General features: G+C 45.1%; 1 protein-coding gene across 1 annotated transcript in view; it reads right to left on the minus strand.

Annotated features, from left to right (window-relative positions):
- GABRR2 (gamma-aminobutyric acid type A receptor subunit rho2) overlaps positions 1-23,690 on the minus strand; it is a 58,886-nt gene extending 35,196 nt beyond the window's left edge. The window contains exons 1-2 of the mRNA XM_081295275.1: positions 23,367-23,690; positions 15,237-15,343 (exon numbers count right to left, since the gene is read on the minus strand). Of these exons, the coding sequence (XP_081151401.1) occupies positions 15,237-15,343; positions 23,367-23,554 (295 nt within the window). The 5' untranslated portion in view covers positions 23,555-23,690. The remainder of the gene's footprint in view (positions 1-15,236; positions 15,344-23,366) is intronic.

Here is a 23,690-nt window from a genome sequence, read left to right on the forward strand (position 1 = left end):
AGTGCTTAGTCTTAAAAATACAACAGTTCTGAATATGTAAGAAATTACTGAATATGTAAGAAAATCAGTAGAACAGGAAATAGAACGAATGGTTAGGAGGGGTTTACACCCAATTTGTCAGATTCATAGCCCCTTGACAAATAGGAGGGAAGGGGAAAGGATGGGCTTTGTTTGCACTCAATCCCAGAAAGGCTTTCCTGCCACCAGAGAACAAAGGAAGGTGGGAATAATTAAAAGTATATTTCCTTAAATAATCCAATAGGAGACAGTAAAACCTAGGTGACAGGCAGGGAGATTGAGAAACCCATAGTACTCAGTGAGGAAGTGAGGGAGGGACCTGGCACTCTAGGGGATAAAATGCAAATTGTAACAGCCTCAGGGGTGTACCTGCTCCCCGCTCAACACCTGATCTTGCAAGATTCTCAATAAAGCCTCACATTTTGCCATTAAAAAAAAAGAGAACTCTGTTGCTTTAACTTTTATTTTTCTAATTACCAATGAGCTTAAGCATTCTTATGTATTTGTAACCTCAAGGAGTCCATCTCTTGTATTGGCTGTTTGTCTTTTGCCCATTTTTTCTACTCCATTTTCATTCTTTTTGCTTGGATCAGGAGATCCTAGTTTGCTAAGCATTCTTGTCTTCAATAGATACTGTTCTTTATCAAGGAATTTTTCTGTATCTTTCAGAGAATCTTATCAATATCAGAATTAAAAATACATAAAATACAAAAATGACATATTTACATATCATTTATGATAGCAAAATGTTTGAAATATTTTGTCCTTCAATAAGACATTGATGAAATGAAGAATTATATGTCCATACAATGGAATATTAAGCAACCATTAAAAGTATGAAAAAGTTCTATATAAATTGATAAAGATTTCCAAGATATATGTTAAGAAAAAAAGTGCATAAGAATATGGACCATAGAACAACAGAGTATGCATAGCTATACAAGAGAATGTATAGCAAAATAGTCTAAAAAGTGAAGTGGGGGGAATATATATGCTTACTTACTTGTATGCATAAAATGACTTTGGAAGGACATGAAAAAGATTCCGTAGGCTTCTAGAAGAAGAGAAGAAATGACTCCATTGGCTCTGCATGAGGCAGCCTCATCAGGAGGAATTGTACTTGGAACCTGAAGCATGAGTGCAGGCACACATGCACACACACCCTGTGAGCAGCACAGACCCAGGGAGAACTGCAGGGCATGGGTATATTTGCATATTTATATATTCATGGCCATACAACATTAGCAAATGTTGAAGGGCATAATGTATAGATTTTATAAAAATTAAGTCTTTGAGGGAACAGTCTTCAACTATTTGAAAGAGACTTTCAACTATTGGAAGAGACTTTCTGAATTGCACTATTGTTATGTCACAAAAGATGATATGTGTAGAAACCTCAGAAAGACAGATTGACATTGAAAATTCCAATAATGGACCAGGTTGCTTCAGGACAGAGTGTCACACACTGTCTTCTTTCTTTCTTTCTTTCTTTCTTTCTTTCTTTCTTTCTTTCTTTCTTTTTTGAGAGAGAGAGAGAGAGAGAGAGAGAGAGAGAATTTGTTTAATATTTATTTTTTAGTTTTCGGTGGGCACAACATCTTTGTTTGTATGTGGTGCTGAGGATCGAACCCGGGCCGCACGCATGCCAGGCGAGTGCGCTACCGCTTGAGCCACATCCCCAGCCCCATCTGTTCTGTTTCTTAAAAAAAATAAATTTACTTTTTGCTCTTGCCTCAGGGTTTCTTGAGTGTTCCGTCTTCAACACTGGAGGGAACAAGTACCTGATCCTGATCTTCAAGACCGGGTTCAGTGGTGCATGTTTGTAATTCCAGAGGCTGAGACAGGAGGATCACGAGTTCAAGACCAGCCTCAGCAATTTAGCAAGGCTCTAATCAACTTAGTGAGACCCTATCTCAAGATAAAAATCAAAAAAGGTTTGGGGATGTGGCTCAGTGGTAAAGTGCCCCTGGTTTCAATCCTGGGTAACAAAAACAAAAACCGGAAAAAAAAATAAAAAAGTAAAAACTTATTCATGGATCAGAAAAATAGTCACTTCTGCTCTCCAGTCTCCTCCTGTCAGATCCTCACTTTCCCAGATTTTTCCAGATTCTTTACATTCCCAAGATCCTGCAACAGCTCTGTGCTCCTGAAATCAGGCAGACCGGGGAACGGTTAGGGTAGGGCATGAGGAAGCCTTCTGGGGAGCAGGGAATGTTTTGCATATTAATCTGGGTAGTATTTTCAATCATCAATGTTTGTATATGTAGAAATTCAAGCCAGACACGTAAGAGGGGTGTACTTTACTGTATTGTTTATAGTAGGCAAATAATGCCCACCCCACCCCCCATTAAAGATGTACATCCTCATCTCCAGAACCTATGAACATGTGAGGTTACAGGGCTAAGGGAATTAGCATAGCACCTGAACATAGGTTGCTAATCAGGTGACCTTAAAATAGGGGGTATGTCCTGGGTTATTTAGTGGGGGCGCCCTTGGTGAACACACACGTCCTTAAATGTGGATGGAGAGGGGCAGGCAAGAAAATCAGAATAAGGTGAAGAACATGTAAGAGCTGACTCTGAAGACAGAGGCAGAGAGCCAGGGCCAAGGAGTGTGGCAGCCTCTAGATGCCAGAAAGGACATGAAAACCATTCACCACAGATCCTCTAAAAAGGAACACAGCCATAACTGATACCTGGATGGTAACTAGTGAGAACCACTTTGGACTTCAGAATGCTTGAACAGTAAGGTAACATCTGTGTTAATTTAAGTCCTTGAGTTTGTGGTAATTTACTTTAGAACATATAGAAAATGGATGTCATACCTAAACAAAACAAATTAAGAAATTAAAAAATAAAATAAAATAAACAAATTAAGGACTGAGAGTGTAGCTCAGGGGTACATGCTTACTTAGCATGTGCAAGGTCCTGGGTTCAATCCCCATCACTTCCCCCTACCAAAAAAGAGGAAAAGAAAATAAGAGATGAGGTGAAGAGAAGGTATTATCTGAGGTGGATGGAGAGAACACTGGATCACGTGTCCTGGGCCTGCATAAACAATGTTAATGGAATAACAAAGGGAAACTATGTTCATGGAATTCCCCAGGGGAAGAGCCTTGTTCTCTGTAAACACACACCACCCTGTGAGCAGCCTTGCCCTTGCCACCTGCCTCTATGCTCCATCTCTGAAGTTCTTTCTCCTCCCTGAGATGTTAGGAGGCCTGAGCATATGTGGGGGACAGGCTTCCAAGTGAGGAGGTGCACTGTACCTTGCCTCTGTAAAGATGAAGAACTAATTGTCATCTCTCCAGACACCCTGAACCAGCCAGGCAGCTGGACTACCCTGCCCCCATGGCCCTGAAGTGACCAGGCTTGTCCTGGATATTGCTGGAGCAGAAGCATTTTCTGTATTGGTGCTTGTATGGCTTGGTTTTGCATTTTTTCATGTTCCTTCCCGTTATGGGCTTCTTGTAGGGTCTGAGTGGATTTTAAATAAAGACCATAAGATCTTTTCCCTTGTTAGCAGATTTAATCATGAATTTCACTTTTACCAATAAGCCTGACTTTTCTGGTGGTGAGTGCTGCCTTCTCCACTTGGTGGCAGGCGTCTGACTATTTAATTGCAGGGAGCTGGGGATGGTGGTGAGACCCAGTGGCTCTCCCCTCCACCAGAGCATCAGCATAAAGGGTACCTGTTAGAGATGCAAGTTCCTGGGCCCCACCTAAAGCCTACTGAATCAGACCCTCTGGGGTTGGGACCCAGGAGTTGGTTGTAACAAGCCCGCCAGGTGGGCCTGATTCACACTCCAGTTTGAGAACCAGTGGACTACTTCAAGAGGTGGCTCAGTCCTGGTAGCCACCTCCGTAAACTTCCACTAGTCCATGGCCTCCAGCGGTTGGGATTTCCACCTCAGTCTCCCCATTTCCCTGCCCAGTTTCCAGGCTCTCCTGGGCTCCAAACCTCTCCTCACTGGGTGGCCTTCTCTTTGAAAGTTCCTGTTCTGCTATCTCTGGGTCACAGCTCTCCCAGACTCCTCCTTTCCCTCCTGAAGCCCTCAGGCCCCTATCTTCCTGGCAGACACTCAACCCCTCCCACAACAAGCTCTCTGACAGCTCACGTCTTCTCCTGAGCCTCATCTCTGACCCAACTCCAATTACCCAAATTGTTTCTAAATGCCTAGAATAGTCTCCACAGGGTATCTGACCAATTTCTTAAGTTTCATGTCTCCAAACACACCTGTCTGAGCAGTGTATGGATCTAAAATAGTCAAACTCACAAAAGCAGAGAGAAGAAAGGTGATTGCCAGGGGCTGGGGATGAGGGAAATGAGATGTTGGTCAGAAGGTATAGTGAGTGGTACCCCCCTCCTCCACAGAAAAATCTTAACTAAGCTTCTCCAGAAATCTTCACCATAATTGATTTTAGGAGTATCAGCAGAAGAGTCTCTACAAAAGAGTTCAGTGTAGGTAAACTTACTATTTTTTTGTTGCTCTATTTTACTTGGCCATTGGCCTGGAAGAAATTAGCACTCCAGGTGCTGAATGCCCCTTTATTAGCTTTTCACAAACATGTATCCAGTATAGTAATTTGTAGAAGTGTGTTTGCAAATGAAAAATGTGATAAAAAATATAAATCCTTTAACAAGGCCTCTGGCCTTGAGCTGGGGCTTCACAGAGATGTCTACATTTCTAAGATAAAAGAAGTTACCAATTGGGCTCCATGGTAACAGCTGGCAGGGGAGATAAGAAAGGGAAGAAGAAGCTCTCCCCTTCTCAGGTGTTGTCCTTAAAAGGTTAACTTGCCCAAAATAGTGAAAGAAAAAGCTGCTTTTATATGAACTTCTGTAGACTGTGAACTTCTGAGCCCCTCTTCTTATATGCAGGGTATAAAGTTCTGAAACTACCTGAACTCGGAGTTCAGGGGATTAATCGATTATAGCAAAAGCTGTACCCTTTGAACCTGGCTGCAGCCAAATAAAACTGTTTCTTGCTATCTTTGGTGTCATGCCTTGTCTGTGCCCTACAATAAGGGTACAGAGTTTCAGTTATGCAAGATGAGTAAGTTCTGGAGCTCTGAGGACTTCTGTGAACTGTACCTCACAGTTAGCATGTGTGTGTATGTGTGTGTGTGTGTGTGTGTGTGTGTGTGTGTGTGTGTGCAGTGAAAACACTCAAAATCTACCCTCTTAGCAGATGTCACATATTCAGTACAATGATGAATGTCAATGAGCTTGAGCATTGTGCTTTGTTCAAAGTATACATTTGTATCAAAACATTAATTGTATACCTTAAATTTTTGTCAATTATACTTCAGCTGAAAAATTTAATTGGGGAAACACACACACACAAACACACACACACACACACACACACACACACACACACACACACCTGTCTAGTGGGGGCCCAGACCTGCCCTACTGCCAACATTCTTTCCCTCAGAGCATGGTGACCTCATCAGTCTCTCCCTCAGACAGAGTCATGAAGCACAGCCAAAAAAGGGGGGGCTGCAGAGGAGGGGCTATTTTTGGCAAAGAGGAAGAAGGGACATGAGTAGGAGCAAGACATGGGTGGCAGGTTGGGATCTGTGCTCCCAAGGAAGGTTCCAAGGAATCTCCTCCTCCCAGGGCAGTATCTGCTGGGAAGATGCCCGCAGAAGCCACAGAGGGCCAGATCCTCCCTTGCTTCACTCCCACACTGTTTATTCTAAAGAGAGGCGCTCACCTCACCCAGTGTGGGGACAGGGAGGCAGAACCAGGAAGTCCAAGAAGCACTCAGAAGAGGAGGCTATAGTCCCCAAGAGAGAAGGGCCACTATGTTCTTGCCTTTGTTGGCTCTGTGGGCCTTACGAGGCCAGATTGTTGAGTAGCAGCTAGACATGAGCTGTGGGTCATGGTTTAAAAAAAATAGTATACAGCAAATCAGTTAATCCCCAGTCCCGTCTCATCTTGCAAGATCTGACATGATAGCTATTCCAGGACCCTTGACTGATCTCAGCCCTATAAACCGTTCCTCTAATAACAGGAGGAACATCAAGTCAGGAGGTAAGAATCAAAGGGAAGGGTATGAAGTGGCACCCCCTTTCTCCACAGAAAAGCCCTCTTCACCATGGCTGATTTTAGGACTGTCAGCAAAAGGGTCCATTGTAGATAAACTTCCTATTTTCGTGTCACCCTGTTTACTTGGCCACTGGCCGAGAAGATACCAGCACTCTGGGTGCTGGGCACCCCCTTATTAGTTTTTCACAAACGTATCCAGTATGGTACTTTGAAGAAATGTGCAAACAAGGCCTCTGGCCTTGAGCTGGGGCTTCACAGAGATGTCTACATTTTTAAGATAAGTTACAAATGGACTCTATAGGAACAGCTGGCAGGGGGAGGAAAGAAAGGGGAGAAGAAATTCTCCCTTTCTCAGGTGTTGTCCTTGAAGAGTTAACATGCCCAGAACAGTGAAAGAAGAAGCTGTTTTTATGTGAACTTCTGCAGACTGTGAACTTCTGAGCCCCTCCCCTTACATGCTGGGTATAAAACTCTGAAACTCCCTGAACTGGGGTTCAGGGGATTGATTGATTACAGCAATGCTTACTCAAAAGGGCCCATTGTGAAAATATCTTTGACAAATCCTTGTCAAACAGCACAGCAAGATGATTAAGACCAGACCCACCTATCAATTCTATAAAACAAGTTCCAATTAGGACCTCTTGGCTGGGTGAGGATGACCCAGGATGCCTGAGGCTGTTAGCATAGCTTTATGTTATCATTATAAGCTGTAGCTTTTCTCCCCTCCTGGGGAGCAGTATTCCACTTAGATACTTACAGATAAAGGAATGAGTAATAGAGGTTTAGAAATAGAATGGAGGCTGTCAATACAGAGCCTGAGGTGATGCTTGGACAGGACTTTAACAACCTTCCTTAGAAGCCCTAATAAAACTGGAGAATAAAGGAGTGAGTGGTCCTCTCCTCTTTGAAATCACCCAACTCTCCCTTGGGGTACTTTCTGTACCTTCTTTCTTGAAACATTTTCCTATACTTTTACTACATTTCATGTCTTGCTTGAAATGTTCTCCTGCAAAATGTAAATCTCCAATAAGATGAATGATATTTGGGACTTTGTGGCCAGAATCCTGTGGCTTGGAAGTCCAGGGGTTGATTCTCTCCTAGAAAGGAGACCACAGACTAAATCACCAGGAGAACCACAGGGACCTGCGGGGAGGGGTCTCCACTCACAAACTCAGGGCACATTACATGAGGTGGTTCTGAAGTAGTAAGCAAGATTTTAAAATCATGTGTCAAAATTACCCTAGGAAATTACTTAGGAAGATGTCTCATTGGATGCAGTCCAGCTAGGGAAGCAACTGGACTATAACTTGAGAAGTAACAGAGCAGTATACACCCTCACTCCCAGAAAGGTCCTAAAAGATCTGTGAGATGCATCAAGAAAGTGTCCCCCGCTGCTCCTAGTCTTTTGCCACATGCGCGGAAGAGACTTTTGTACAGATAGTAGAGTTTTTGCAACAGTATCCTCCTGATATAGTCTATGCATTAAATTGATCTCAAAGGACATCCCAGGTTCAAGGGGAAGGGAATGCAATTGTCTTTTCTAGGAGTGTTAATGAAAACCCCCACGCTGGGCTGTACTGCCTGGGTGCGAATTTCAATTTTTCCTTTCACTGGCTGTGTGAACTTGAGCCAGATCCTGAGCCTTACTGCTTCTTAATTACCCAAGGTTACATAGTCTGTGTGCAAAGACGGGGAGAACAGTGCAGGGATCTGACTCTAGGAGACGACTACATTGCATCCTGTAGAATATGGAAACCCTTGAGTCTTGGAGGAAGCAACACCAAGGAAAGTATGTTCCCAGAAGGTGAACATGGCCAGGAGAAGGGGGGAGCAGGGTGACACTAGAGGATCAAGGCCAAGGTGTTGCTATAAGTCAGTACTTTCAACTTTCATATTATTATTGTATCCTAAAAAGAAATATATAATTAAATTTTAGTTTATTAATGAATTTAAAATTAAATACTAAGGAATAAGATTTTTCTGGGGAGGGTTTAGCCACTGAAGATTGCCTGGATAACAGGTATATAAGGGGATGAGGGCCTGGGGCCTGGGTGGGGAGGGAGTAGCAGAGCCGAAGGGTGGATTGATTCTAGAAAGGGGAAAGGGCAAGGAGGAGGCAAGATCAGAAAGGGGTCCAAGTTCCCAGTAGAGTCACCTGAGGAAGAGCTGACAGGTCACTAGGAGGGCTGGAAGCTCTGGGCTTTGCAGTTATCTCAAGAAAGCTCGGGAGCTGATGTTTCTTGCTTTTTCTCCTACGTGTCTGCCCTGTGTTGTGTGAAGTTGGTGCAGGAAGGGTTCTATGTTCTAGAAGTTGATCTGGGGAAGGTGTTACAGGCCCAGAGGGGCCCCACTTGCCCGGCTCAGGGCTGGTTTCAGTTCCCCTGGTCTTCCCTGACAACTGAATCTACCTGCCCAAAGCTGACCTCAGAGTCTGTCTTGGCAGCCTCAGTTTCCCCTCCAGTCCCATCTCCACCTACCCAAGCAGCTGACCTCCAGGGACAGCCCCTCCAGCATGCTCCATGCAGGCCCCCAGTGAGCTGTCTAGGACACAAGCCTGAAACTGTCATTCCTCAGTCTAGGCTGTGTTGTTGAGAGACAGAAGGCAGCACAGCCTTCCTGGAGCTGCCCCTGCCCATCACTGCCCCAGCCATTCGAAGCTCTCTGTGCCCCTGCCCTGCCCTCCCTCCTGGTCTAGACATGCCCACCTGGGAGTAATACAGCCTTGCGGAGCTGCTCCAGTTCCATGAGCGCTTTCTCCCTGGATTATCTCCCCACTTTCCCCTGGCCCTCAAGGGCTCACCACTACACCTGCTCCACACTCCTTACAGGTGTCGCCTCCTGAATGCAGGCATTTCAGGTCCTCTCTCTAGGCAGAATGGGCCACACCCTCACTTCACCGACTCCATCAGCTGGGACATCCTAGTTGCTTTTGCGGTGCATGGGTACAATTAAATCCCCAATGTTTCCTCAGGAGGCTGTTAGCTGCTTGAGAATAATATGTGGTTTCAGATAAAGAATGTAAAAAGGACTCCAATAATGTGAGCTTCCCAGGCAAAAGTGGCTCTCCTCAGAGCAGCCCTTCCCTATGGTACCCCCACAGCTCCAGGACTTTCTTTCCTAGCAACCCTCATAATTTGTTCCCACATGAGGATTTCATTAACCCTGGATGAAATGTTCTGCTCCCCTGAATAGGACTCAGGAGTAAGCAAGTCAGGCATGATCCTTAGAGTTTATGCTCAAACAGATATTTGTATTCCCATATTTCTGGCAACATTGTTTGTGATATCCAAAATATGAAAACAACCCATATGCCCACCCATGGATGAATGGATAAACAAAATGTGGTATAAACATACGAGAGAATATTATTCCACTTTAAAAAGGAAGAAAATCCTGTCACATGTTGTAACACAGATGAACTTCTAAGACATTATGCTAAGTGAAATAAACCAGTCACAAAAGTTAATTGAAAACTGTACCTCGAATAGTCAAAATCATAGGAACAGAAACTAGAATAATGGTTGCCACGGGGAACAGAGAGTTTTGCTTAGTGGCTCTGGAGTTTCATTTTGGGAAGATGAAAACATTATGGAAATGCTGACAATGGTTACACAGTAATATAAAGGTACTTAATATTGCCAAATGTACACTTAAAAGTAGTTAAAATGGTAAATTTTATGTTACATGTATTTCACCAAAATTTTATTTATTTTCAGCTCTACTGAGTTATGACTAACAAAACTACATAAATTTAAAGTGCACAATATTTTACAACTTGTAAAAATTAAAATTTAATTTTTAAATTTTTTCCTAACAAATGGAGGAGAAACCCTGGGCCTCTGGAAGTTCTAACCAGGGCACACAACTGCATCAGGCAGCTGGTTGCTTAAACAAGGTATTTTTGTTTCAACTGATCCCTGGGATTATTAGGAAGCTGCTAGATTTTTAATCTTTTCTCTTCCCAGACTGAAAAGGTTATCCAAGGGTATCTTAGACAATTTCCTCTCCTCAATTACTTTTAAACATCAATCCACAAGGAAGTCCTCTTTGGTAATAAGGATGGGAATGAGGACACACCCACAACAATGTGCTATCTGGGGACATCTTGGTTTAAATGCCCTGCTAGGTGTGCATGGTGCTAGAGGAGGGGGTATTGGGCTCTGTTGCTAAACAGGAGCCTGTCACAGGGAAACTTTTTGTTTGTTTGTTTTTGGAGGGGGATATTGAGAATTGAATCCAGAGATACTTTGTCACTGAGCTAAGTCCCCAGCCCGTTTGTTTGTTTCTTTGTTTGTTTGTTTGTTTTAAGACAGAGTCTCACTAAATTGCTTACAGTTTCACTAAATTGCTGAAGCTGGCTGGCCTCAAACTTGCAATCCTCCTGCCTAAACCTTCCAAACCCCTGGGATTACAAGCATACACCACCACACCCATCAGAACCTTGTAGAGTTGCACAGCGTCACCTATGTGCTATCTGCCCAGCCTTCTTTCTCACAGCTCCCTTACCCTGAGCAATGCTGATAGAGACCCAGATAGAGGCATGGGTGGAATGGGGACTCCTGGGAGGAAGATTCCTTGGCTCTAAGCCATCTCTAGATGCCCCCAGGAATTATAGGTTATAAAGACCAATTGAAGCCACAGGTAGGAGGCCACCTTATGGGATTTTCCTGTCTTACCTGCTTAGCCAGGATTCCCAGCACAGCAAATTTTACTTATGGGCTAAAAGTGGCATGGAGCCCCCATATGTGTGCTCCCCTCCCTGTTTCACATCCAAGTGACAACTGGACATCTAGGAAAGGAGGGATGTCCCCACTCTGCTTTGGTAACTGCAATCTTGACAGTTGATGTGTCTTAAAGTCTTAAAGCACTCGGTGGGAGGTGAAGCCTCCTTCCCCTGCAAGGGCCTCCCTCTCCCAGGTCAGAACCCTTCCTGAGGGTCAGAAGCTTACCTAGACAGGGGTAGAGGACTGTCCTGACCCTCCCCATTCTGGGGACCCCCACCAATGGGCCCAGCAGATGCAGTGATCAGGGCACAGAAAGTCCAATGTGCTCTTCAAACGGGGCTTGGGGAAGGAGCCCCCAACTGGGGCTGCAGCTGGTTACATGGCTCTGCTCAGGGCCAGGTTTTCTGGGAATGAGGCAGGCAGTCCTTCACCTGCCATTCCTGAGAGCTGGCTCCTGCTTTCTCCCAAAGGAGAGACTGTTTTTATAAGACTTTCAGTTTTGCAGCAGAGGTTACAGAAAAACCCAAAGTTCTGCCACCAACTATTAGCCCCCTGTGCCCCAGTATGCTTTAGTCACAGGGCTTCTATACCACTCACACCCAGGCACACTCGCCCCACAGAACCTCCATGAGGCAGGTCCACTTAGGAGTTTTGAGGACCCTGGGCACTTTTGCCTTCAGGGACCTCTTCCTGTATGCAAAGTATATAAAATATAAAAAATACATATATTTCAACATTGCATGGATATAAAGATGAATATGTTAATAGTATATAGTAAAATGATTTCTTCTGCCTAAAATTTCGGTTTCCTTCTGATTTTAAAAGAATTTTGGTGGTTTTCTAACACCAGCGCCACCTCTAGCTCCCTGGCTCCTACTAAAGAAGAAGCCAGGTAAATAAGGAGGTCTTTCTACCATGGCTAAGCTGCTCCCAAGGGTGCACCTTCTACTGGAGGGGTGAAGACACCTCATCGTTACAGGCCTGGTATTGTGGCATTTCGTGAAATTAGACGTTATCAGAAATCCATTGAACTTCTGATTCGCAACTCCCCTTTCAGCGTCTTGTGCGAAAAATTGCTCAGGACTTCAAAACAAATCTGCGCTTCCAGAGTGCAGCTATTCGTGCTTTGCAGAAGGCAGGCAAGGCCTATCTGGTTGGCATTTTTGAAGACACCACTTGTGTGGTATCCATGCCAAAGTGTAACAATTATGCCAAAAGACATCCAACTAGCACACTGCATATGTGGAGAACATGCTTAAGAATTCACTATGATGGGGGCTGGGGTTGTAGCTCGGTGGTTGAGTGCTTGCCTTGGGTGGGTGAGGCACTGGGTTCAATCCTCAGCATTACACTAAAAAATAAGTAAATAAAATAAAGATATTGTGTCCATCTACAACTAAAAAAATATTTTTAAAAAATTCACTATAATGGGAGCTGGGATTGTGGCTCAGAGGTGGAGTGCTGGCCTGGCATGAGTGAGGCACTGGGTTTGATCCTCAGCACCACATAAAATAAAATAAAAATATTGTGTCCACCTGTAACTAAAAAATAAATATTTTTAAAAATTCACTATGATGGGAATATTTCATTCTCAAAAATTTTTTTTCTCTTCTTCCCATTATTGGTAGTTCGGAAGTTAGATGGTTTTTTTCCAAAGGCTCAAAAGATACCTAAGTATATGATTGTGAATGGAAAAACAGGGGACAGAAATCAGGTATTGGTTGGTTTTTCATTTTCATTGTGTGTAAATTTTTTTTCTTTTCTTCTTTTCTCTTTCTTTTTCTCTTATTTTATTATTTATTTATTTATTTATTTATTTTATTTTGTGGTGCTGGGGATTGAACCCATGGCCTTGTGCATGTGAGGCAAGCACTCTAACTACTTAGCTACATCCTCAGCCCTGTGTGAGAATTTTTAATATAAATGCAGGGATATAGAGCATTAATGAAAGTCAAAATTTTTCAGTGAACAAGTTTCAGTAGTTCAACTTTATAACAATTATAAATAAAACTGTTAAAATTTTCTGGACAATGCCAGCATTTGGATTTTTTAAAACAAGTAAATTTTTTTATTAACAGGAACTAAATGGTGTTTGTAGCATTTTTATCACAGTAGATGCCACCCATTCACGAGACTTTTCTGAGTTGTCCTACATGCAAGTACATGTTTTTAATGTTGTCTTCTGTGCTGTTTCTGTAAGTTTGCTATTAAAATACATTAAACTATAAAAAGAAAAGAAAATAGGGCTAGGGATAAAGCTCAGTTGGTAGAGTGCTTGCCTCACATGCACAAAGCCCTGTGTTCAACCCCCAGCACCACCAAAAAATAAAATAAACTTTTGGAGGGAACCTTAAAAGTGTTGTGGCTAGAGCCTCCCCTGTCTATTGTCTATTCCAGTTCTGCATCAAGGGACATTCGAGTAGAGACAAGAGACATGGCTAAGTGGGAGGGTTCAACCTTCCCAGTAGTGTGACCTGGGCCACTCACTTCACCTTTCTGTGCCTCAGTTTCCTTACCTGGGAATTATAATATTGTCTACCTCAAAGAGTTTATGAGAGGATTACATTAAAACTATATATGGGGAGGGGAAGATCATATATGGGCTGGGGACACAACTCTTTAGTAGAGGGCTTGTCTTGAATGTATGAGAACCTGCGTTTGATCCCAGTGCTTGGGGTGGAGAGTTACATTATATAAGTACCTTGGTTGAAGTGATGCCTGGCACCGATGCTCTCTATAACAGAGTTAGCTATCATTTACATTCTTGCTGTGGTTGCTCCTAGCCACCTTGCTAACCCTCTGAACTTTTAACCAGCACTGTTCTAGAAAAGCAAGGTGGTGCTTCCAGTTTATAGGGATATCTCACTTAGATTCCTTGGAGCAGAAACAACCATTTTAAAGCTGGTCATACAGTAAAAGGAATTTATTATAAAATTCCTTGGCAGAATTGCCCATGGTGAGCCCCGAGGAAATCTGAACTACCAGAAATCTGGTGGTGTCCTCTTGACCTGAGAGGGTAAATGAGGTTACCAGTGGGAACGAGGAATCACAGGACTGTAATCTGCCGCCTACTCTTCTCCATCTGTTTAGCAGGTGCCAGAACTCAGGGAATTTAGTGCCTTTTAAAATGTAAAGGCCTCTGGGATAAATTAATTTCTTAATCCCTTAACAGTCACACAAGAGGAAGGTCTGACAGCTGGGTTTTCTGAGGGGACAAGAACGAATATGTGTCAGGGTCTTTACATACATTATCTTGCTTAATCTGGACAACAGCCCCATTCTTAGGGATTACTGTCCCCATTTTATAAACAAGCAAACAGAGGCTCAGAAAGGGTTGGTGACCTGCCTAAAGGTCATCCTACTCCTTCCTACTGCCCCCAGAGAACCATGAGTCCTGAGAAAGGATCAAGGGCAGAGAGAAAGGCAAAAGGAAAGCAGCCTGCCTGGGTCTGTATCTGCCGTAGCTAATCTGCTGAAACGCTCTGGGCTTCAGTTTCCCCTCATGGACAAGTAGGGAGTCGACCCAAGGATCCCATGCAACCCACTTTGCTTACCCTCTTCCCTACCTGGCCAGACAGCAGGCAGCTGCTATATCTGACTGTGTATGTCCCCACAAAATGCATACATTGAAATCCTAACCCCAAAGGTGGTGGCATGGGGAGGTGAGACCTCCGGGAGGTGATCGGGCCTTGAGGGTGGGGCCCTTTCACGTATGGGATTTGTGACCTTATAAAAGAGACCTCAGAAACGTCCCCCACCCCTTTCCTAATGTGAAGTGAGAAAACGCTGTCTATGAACCAGAAAGTGGGCCCTCCCTCATCAGACCCAGAATGTCAGTGCTTTGATCTTGAACTTCCAGCCTCCGGAACTGGGAGAAGGAATTTTTCTATTGTTTCAAAGGTATCCAGCCTGTGCTAATTTGTTATGGCAGCCCAAACTAGGATGCAGGGTCTCCTGTGGCATTTCTTTAGTTCCTGAGGAGTCACCAGTGTTGCCTCCCCTCCCTGACCTCAAAAGCAGCATCACTCCTTTGGGGGCAGGTGTGTTGAGGGGTCTTTATAAAGTGTTAGATTGCTCAGAAACCTCCAGCTAGCCAGAGCGGCCAAGCAGAGGAACTGTTTTGTATCCAGATCCTCCCTGCCTGCTGGTTTTTTTTTTTTTTTTTAGCAAAAGAAAGCTGGCAGCAGCAGCTTGTCTCCTTTGTGAAGGTAAACAGCTGAGTCACCCACTTCTACTTCACTCAACAGCTCCACCACTTCCTGCCCGCTCTCTCAAGGAAGAGTGATTCCACAAGCTGGGTTGGGCTTCTCTGACTGTGAGGGGGAAAATCACCTGCCCCCAGGAGGGACTGTGGCTGAGAGAATCAGAAGGGGCAGCATGTGCAGTGGCCCTGGGGACAAGGCCCTACCCAGCAGTGAGGGGAGGACATGGTCCTACCTCCAAAGGCTGGCCTCATGCTGAAGTCATGGTCATCCACTCTGAGAAGCTGCCGAGGTTTTCCTGTTCCGATTTTGGTCATGTCAAGGTTCTTTTTGTAAGAGTTACTGCAAAGAAAAACCAGAAAACAGGATCTATCTGTATGTAGGCAACTTTTCTCCATCCTGCCTTGTTCTTCTCAGCCAGGGAGAGGGAGGGCTGAAAGACCCCACCACCACCACCTAGAACCCTCACAGGAAGACCACCCTGAGGACCAGGCCTTCCTAAGGTGGATGACCTCCTGGGCAGAGCAGCATTCTACCTGGCACAAGGCTCCTAAATGTCTTGCCGAAAGTTTTGATTGAATGAAAATAGTGGGTTTGAGTGTTGGGGGATGCTTTTTATTTTATTTTTTTTTTTAATTTCTCATATGTTATTATAGTATTGGTTTTGTGATTAATATGCTTCTGAGGAAAATGTGGTCAAAGTTTTAAAATAATGGTTTTTGGGGCTGGGGTTGTGGCTCAGTGGCAGAGCTAGCATGTGGGAGGCCCTGGGCTCGAATCTCAGCACCGCATATAAATCAATGATTAAAATCAAGGTCCATCCACAGCTAAAACAAATATAAAATAAAATAATGTTTTTATCCAGCCAGACCTGATGCTTCTTCCATCAGTCCCAGTGGCAGGTTTGCAGAGGCCCTGGGGGGCCTCCATCCCAGGACAGACAGGCGAAGTCAGCAAGTCAGGGCCAAGAGTGGATTGAGTTGCTCTGAACACCCAGCAAGATGGTGACAGCCAGAGCTGCCACCCAGCACTGCAGGCCCTGGTTCTTTCTAGACCCTGGTCTTCACCTCAACCACACACAATCCCAAAGCAGTCAAATCCAATACACTCTACAGCAATTGTCTACTGACAAGGTTATCACCAAATGAGGAAAAGAAAAAGAGAAAGAAAAGGATAGAAAAAAAAGAATGAAGAAAAGAAGAGGAGGGCGGGAGGGGAAAGAGGAAAAGAAGGGAAGAGGGGAAACACACAGCCAACCCAATCCACAGCATCTCGTCTGCTCTTCCTACAGGCTCACTGGCTTGTGCCTAACACCTGAATTATTTTACATGTGTCTCACTTAACCTTCTAAAAGGGTTGGGTCTGAGTTCAGCTCTGTGTCTATCATACTAAGCACAATGCCTGGTACACAGTGGGTATTCAATAAATGGGATCAGCATGACAGGACAATGGCTTCTAGAAGGAATTTTAACCAGTTTCATTTTAGCCTATTTGGTCAAAATTATCCAGATGGTTCTCAGGCCTAACCACATATTAGGGTCATTCTTGGAGCTTTCAAAAATCCTGGTGCTCTGGCCACAACCCAGACTAATCAAATCCATATCTCTGAGTGGGACCTGAGCATCAGCATTTTTTAAAGTTCCCCGGCTAATCCCCAGAGAGCCAAGGCTGAAGAGCACTGCTCTAAACTAAGCATTTTTAGATCGTGCAATCCCTTGCTACAATAAGCTCTATCTGGCTTTGTGTCTTGTTGGTTAGACCAGTGATTTTCAAACCTTGCTACTAACAATAATCACCTGGGGAGGTTGTCAAACTACTGAAGCCTACCCAATCCCAAGCCTAGAGATTTGGATTTAATGGGTTTGGTCACAGCACTGAGAGGTTTCGAAACCCCTGGTGATTCCAAGGTACAGCCATGTTTAAGAACCCCTAGGACACACTTGAATCCAATATCTGTGAAAGAGTCCAGGGAACTGCCTAGAGCTCCTGTTCATGCTGATGATTTAGGTGTAAAAAGGTGAGAAAACTAATTCACATGCGGAAAGAACTTGATTGCCTCTCAGGGACTGTGATTCTGCTACATGCAGCATATAGAAGATTTTCAGAAATAAACGAAGAGGTTTCGAGTGTTCATTTGTACATACCCCAATTTCACTCTCCATGTCATTACACCTTATTTGCTTTTGAAACAAATGTGCGTGTTTCCAATTTAAACTATAAGAGGAAGGCAGCATGTTTCCCCTCTTGGGATCTTTGAGACCTCTCCCTGTGAAATTCTTAATTCATTCTCTACCAGCTCTGCCTCAGATGGTGTGATTCAAAGGGAAATCAAAGCTGTGCTGATCAATAAAGTAGCCACTAGTCACATGTGACTGTTTAAATTTTAATTAAAATTAAATTAATATTCAGTTTCTCAGTTATACGAGCCATATATATGTGCTAGTGGCTACTAATCTGAATAGTGCAGATATATAACATTTCCTCAACATGCAAAAACCCTTTGTTAGTTCTGCACTAATTGGTTGAGGTTGGGTTGCCCGGGCCCCAAACAGATTCCACTGTAAGCCCCACTCTGGGAACCGCCTGGCCCCCTTTTACAGCCCTAGACCTCCCAGTCATTCCCCCACTTCCGGTGAGGGTTCTGGCACCACCTGTTTCTCTTCATTCTGTCCCTCCCAAATGTCGACATACATATAGACTGCCCTTCCACACTCTGGTGGCACAGTTCCTAGATTCCCGGTCTCCAGTTCATTTGCTCAACATGTTCCAATGCACTACTGTTCGGCCCATCTCTGTTCCAGTCATGGGGAGGGCATATACCCTGTCCTCACAGGGCTTATAACCTAGTGGGAGACATGACAATTGAACAAGTGGACAGATAAATAAAGTAACTCCAGGAAGGGCCAAGTGCCATAAAAAATGACAAGCAGAGAGATGGGTTGGGGTAGAGAGCTCATTAGAAGGTGGCAGAGAAGTGTGAGACCAGGAAGGAGTGAGGGAGGGAGATGGGGAGCTTGAGAAGATCTGAAGGAAGAGAGAACAGCATGGGTGGTGCCCTGGAACAGTCTAGCTGTGAGCAGAGCCTCCTCACCCAGCTCATTCAGTTTCATCTAGTTTCTAATGCACTCACCCTCTACCCCTTGAACCCTGCCTGTTTTCACGTTCTTCAGCAATGGCGGTTCTGAAGGACCTGGGGGCTCAGCAGACATGCCTGACCCTCCTCCCCACAGAGCCCTTTGAGTTCTGCCCTCAACCCCCCAGCTCCTCAGCTTCTCCCTCTTTCCCTATGCACTCCTGTCAGCATTCAATCTGGATTCCAGAGTCTCCCCTCTTGAACCTTTCCTGCACTGTAGGCAGAAAAACTGTCTATACCCCCTGTTCTCCTCTAACTCATACTTCATGCAAAATTTATTGACAGTGATAGCAATATAGGTGTTATATTCTTCTTCGACTCTTTCCTTTTTAAAAACAATGTTTGAAGACCTAACCTTTCAAGCAGTCTTAGGTTCACAGCATGGCTGATTCCTACCTACCTCCTGCCCTCCCAGGTGTACCTCCCCCACCACAGTGGTGCATTTGTGACTACTGATGAACCTGCACTGGCATATTTCTCATTTGTGCTTACATTAGGGTTCACTCTTGGTGACGGATGTCAGTGAACATGGACAGACCCATAAGGACATGCAGCCACCACGACAGCATCATACAGAACAGTTTCACCATCCTAAGGATTCTACCCAAAACAAACAAACAAACAAACAAAAAAGGCCCCACAAAAACTGATTCCCTCCTACAAGAAACACTCATTTCCCAAAGATGAGCTCCAACACTGCTGTCACCTCCTCACTCACCAGCACTTCTCTCCCAACTCACGTCCACCCGCAGGTCTTGCAGTACCCCTGCTAGAACAGGCAGAACCTGGCTCCATTAAAAACTTTGTCTTTTAGGACAAAGCAGTAGGACATGCTCTCTCAGTCTCCATTGCTGCCTCCCCTCCTTCTCAGCCCATCCAGGGTCCTCAAGACCCTGTCCTAGCCACCTTTTCTTCTCTCCCTGCACTCATTTCATCAGGGTTACCTATGCCAGTGGTTTATATTGTCATCAATATGCTGATGGTTACTAAGTAATCGTCATCTCTCTGCTCTAGCCCTTTACATCTGACAACTACCTAACTGAACACCTGCAGTTGAATGTCCTAGAGGCATTTAGACCACACATCCAGCGCAAGTGTGTAATCCCAACAGTTTAGGAGGCTGAGGCCAGAGGATTGCAAGTTCAAAGGTAGCCTCGCAACTTGGTGAGGCCCTAAGCAACTTAGTGAAACCCTGTCTCAAATTTTTTAAAATTAACAATAAAGGGCTGGTAATATGGCTCAGTGGTTAAGCTCCTGTGGGTTCAATCCCTGGTAGAAAGGAAAAGAGGGGAGGGAGAAGAGGGAAGGAGAGGAGGGGGAGGAGGGAAGGGGGAGGAGGGGAGGAGGGGAAGAGGGAAGGGGAGGAGGGGAGGAGGAAAGGGGGAAGAGGGGGAGGAGGGGAGGAGGAAAGGGGGAGGAGGGGGAGGAGGGGAGGAGGAAATGGGGAGGAGGGGGAGGAGGGGAGGAGGAAAGGGGGAGGAGGGGGAGGAGGGGAGGAGGAAAGGGGGAGGAGGGGGAGGAGGGGAGGAGGAAAGGGGGAGGAGGGGGAGGAGGGGGAGGAGGGGAGGAGGAAAGGGGGAGGAAAGGGGGAGGAGGGGGAGGAGGGGAGGAGGGAGGGAGGAGGGAAGGGGGAGGAGAGGAGGAGGGAGGAGGAGAGGGGAGGGAGGGAGGGAGGGAGGAAGAAAGGAAGAAAAGACAAACAACACATCCAGCTTGATGTGGGACTTATTAAGTGTGAAGTGACCTCTGTTGGAGGATGAGTGGATGATGATCAGAAAGAACTGAGAGACAGTATGGCTGCAGGGACACACAGGGGCCAGGTGGAACTTTGGACGTTACATGAAGAAGTCTGTCTTTATCCAAAGGCAATAAAAAAGCAACCAAAGGTGTTGAGCAGATAGAGGAAGAGGCCACAATCAGATTTGCTTGTAGAAAGACTCACTGTAGCCACACACACCTGGAGGGAAATTTCAATTGAACTTCATCCCCTAGAGCTGGATGTGCGACTTGGAGGGTGTGTGTGGTCATGGCCAGGAACTTCCTCACTCACTCATCTCTTCCCCAAGCCTGGCCTCCAGGAGTCAAGTGGGACTAGGCCTGGTTCTCTGGGCAGTGACAGTGTGAAGGGCCGTGACCATAAACCCCAGCAAAGGCACGAGGGAAGGCGGATGAAGAGCTCAGCCAGGGGCTTAGCAGATCATAGACATTAAATTGTGAGTGCAGCCGGCTCACTGCCCCTCTGCCTCACAGGAGCAAATCCCTCTTGTCAACACAGTCTCCACGTCTATTTAGAGAAGGATTAAGGAACCGGAAGTCCCAGAATGCCACTACCCCAATGAGAGAAAGGAGATTTAAATCCCACCACCATTAAGGGCTCAAAATTTTTGTAAGGGACCAGTTGTTTGATAACTCAAGTCACCAAGATCCTAGCCTTGGGCTCTTTGCCCGAGCAGGGGGCTCCATTCATCCTCTCACAGATATGACCGCACTCACTACAGGCAGCCTTAGCCCTCAGAACCACAGCAGGTCAGCCAGACCTCCACAGGACTCAAACCCAGCCTTGTAGGGGGAGGTGAGAGTAGAAGAAAATGTGATCACCATGCCTTTGGAAGCAGGGCTGGGTCATGTTGTTGTGGTCTGTTTGGCAACAGTAGTTATCATGATAACCATGCCCTGGCACATGGCACCCCTTCTCTGTGCAGGCCCTGGCTGTGGGTTTAGACACACCTCACCCCTTTCTCATATCTCCTCTTCAACAGGAGAAACTGAGCAGGAAGATTAGGAAACACAGCCACATGGCCAGAGAGTGACAGAACCCGGTCTCAACCTGGCTCCCTTAACATTTTAACTCCTTTTCTTTCCCCAGACTCTTAGCAATGGGTCACGGTCCCTGGGTGGCCAGAGGGTGAATGTGTTTACTGGTCCAGCAAAACAGAACATGATGAAAACCAAGAGAAGGCAGGTGTCCCAAGGAGGCAGTAGATGGGAACATAAAACATGAAGAGGACTCCAGGCTCTGAGACCAGAGAGGACAAAGACTCCCACGGTCCAGAGCTTGGTTTATATTTTCAGCTCTCAAGGGAGAAGGAAAGCCAGCATGTGGTCACGAGGCCAATTTGTGCAGTAGTGGGGATAACATGGAGAGGAAGCAGGAAGAATAGAACAAAACAACAGCTGAGAGCAAGCACTCAGGGAGCTGCAGTGACTCAATAAGTAGGGACATGAAGGATCAGGAAACTGAAAGCAGTCATCGAGACAGCCACTGCTAAGTGGAATAGTTGATTTGCATGAGCATCTTGGCCAGGGTAATGCCCAGAAGGCTGACAGGATACAAGAGGTCTTGACAGTGTGTGTGAGTGTGACCATGTGTTACATGGGAGTGACTATGGGTGCAGGACATCTGTGGGGCATGTGACTGTGACCATGTACACTGTGTGTGTGACTATGAAACCTTGTGTGTGGTGTGTGATGGGTGTGTATGACTGGGTATGCATGTTAGTGTGTGATCAGGACTTCTAAGAAGTAATGTAAGACTAAACAGAAAGAGTTGGTCATTTGACTAGTAGAGTGTACCTCCTCTGTGTCCATAATTACAGTAATTTTGGAAACTTAAGTGTCAGAGGCCTGACTGAAAGTTGTCACAGGGAGATACAGCTATGTAATTTTCTGACCATGTGCATTCCCAGGTAGATTCAGAAATGCCCAGAACTGTGTTCGGTATCCTTTTCCCCAGCTTTGGATCAAGAATTATTTTATGTTCTTTGAATATGTATGTTCATCTCTTCCCACTTTTAACACTTCCTGGGATGAATTCAAGAAAATGTCCTGCCCCTAAGAATCAGATTCAAGCTGACCTCCCTCCATGCAGGTGCCTGGAAATGAGACTCTTGGGTCTTCTGAGAAGTGATAGAGATGCTGCAGCTGAGGTCCCTGAGAATCCCAGGGCTCCTGCTGAACCCCAGTACCATTCTCAGGATAGACAATTTCAGATGATACTTTTCCTCCAGTCTTAGTGCACTGGGAACCTATGTTCTAGTCCTTGGAGCCACCAGCACACTGTGTAACTTATTCATGCTCCTGAGTCACTGTTTATGCTCCTGTAAAATGAGCCCCTGTGGGCAATTTCCTAATGCATGTTCTATGGGACAGGAATTCCACAAGACAGTTGTTGTTGTTTCTAAGAAATACTGCAACACTTACCCCCCCCCTTCAAGTTTCACAATGTCTATTTGCATAATGAAGTTTTTAGAAGTTCTGCTGCAAAGACATCTATTTAAAATGACCTACACCAGGATTTCCCAATCCCCTTTGACCCCAGAACCTCCTCTTCACACATCACCTGTTCACATGGCTTAAAATTAGAGCTTGGGGAAGTGGCTGGACCACGTGACCTCCAAGGTCCTTCCAAGCCTATGATTCTAGCCACGAAACCAGGATAAGCCCTCCAGGGTGGGCCTCTTTCCTCTCCTTCTGGAAGATTTGATCTGTTTGCTTTCAGGCTGAGTACAAATAGGCCTTACAGAATATTTATGTCTCCTAGAAAAGCAGTCTCTACGGGGTGCCAGAGATAGAGATTATAACTCTTATTTGTATTTTTCCTAAAAATAAGGAAGCAATCAAATCTTAATTTAATGTACATATGTATAAAAGTACATGCATATAATCTGTAAGTAAATATACACTGTAGGCATCATTTCAAATATTATACATATAATTTTTTAAAAATGTTTTTTAGTTGTTGATGGACCTGTTTTATTTATTTATATGTGGTGCTGAGAATTGAGCCCAGTGCCTCACACATGCTAGGCAAATGCTCTATCACTGAGCCACAACCCCAGCCCTACATTTTTTTCCTAGGAGTTCAGGATATATAAATATATTTTTTCCCTCATGCCAAAATATTTGATTATAATTGTTTAGCAGGCCTCTATGGTTCCTACTGGACATAATCCTGAGAAACAAAGCAGCACAATCTAAGAAGGGTAAAGAGATTTTTACCCATCATCTACGCCTATCTGCCTTAATTCAAAATGCTGTGGCTGAACAGAGGCATCTGAACGCAAGGCTCAATCTAGTCCAGCTTCCTTCTTGCTGTGCGACACAGTATTTGTGCTTTTATTCTGGCTGGGAAAGGCTTCCAATAGGACATTTAAGGATGTGTCCCCCAGCCCTCCTCCCTGTGCCACAGCTGCTACTGCAGAGTGGCCTCCTTCCCCTCCCTCCTGACCTTACCTTGGCTTGGGCATTTCCAGCTGTCCTGTCCATCTCTTCCTCCTGGGCTTTCTGCTCTCCACAAGAACCATCAGGCAAAACAAAAACAAAACGAGTCTTGTAAAATAAGGCATTTTGTCTACATCTACGATGCAACAGCCTGCTTTCCAGTGACCTTCAATGGGGCAGGTCTTCCCTGGCTCAACCATTGATTCCGTCTTCAGCCTCCTGACGGTGCTGCTCCGAGGGGCTGCAAGGGCATGGCTGGTGAGACTGATTTCCCGAGTCACTATTTGATTCTGGTGCCTCTTCCACCCACACACACCACCCACCAGGCCATGACAC

The sequence above is a fragment of the Spermophilus citellus genome, assembly GCF_964194105.1.
Source record: "Spermophilus citellus genome assembly, chromosome: 5".
NCBI lineage: Eukaryota > Metazoa > Chordata > Mammalia > Rodentia > Sciuridae > Spermophilus > Spermophilus citellus.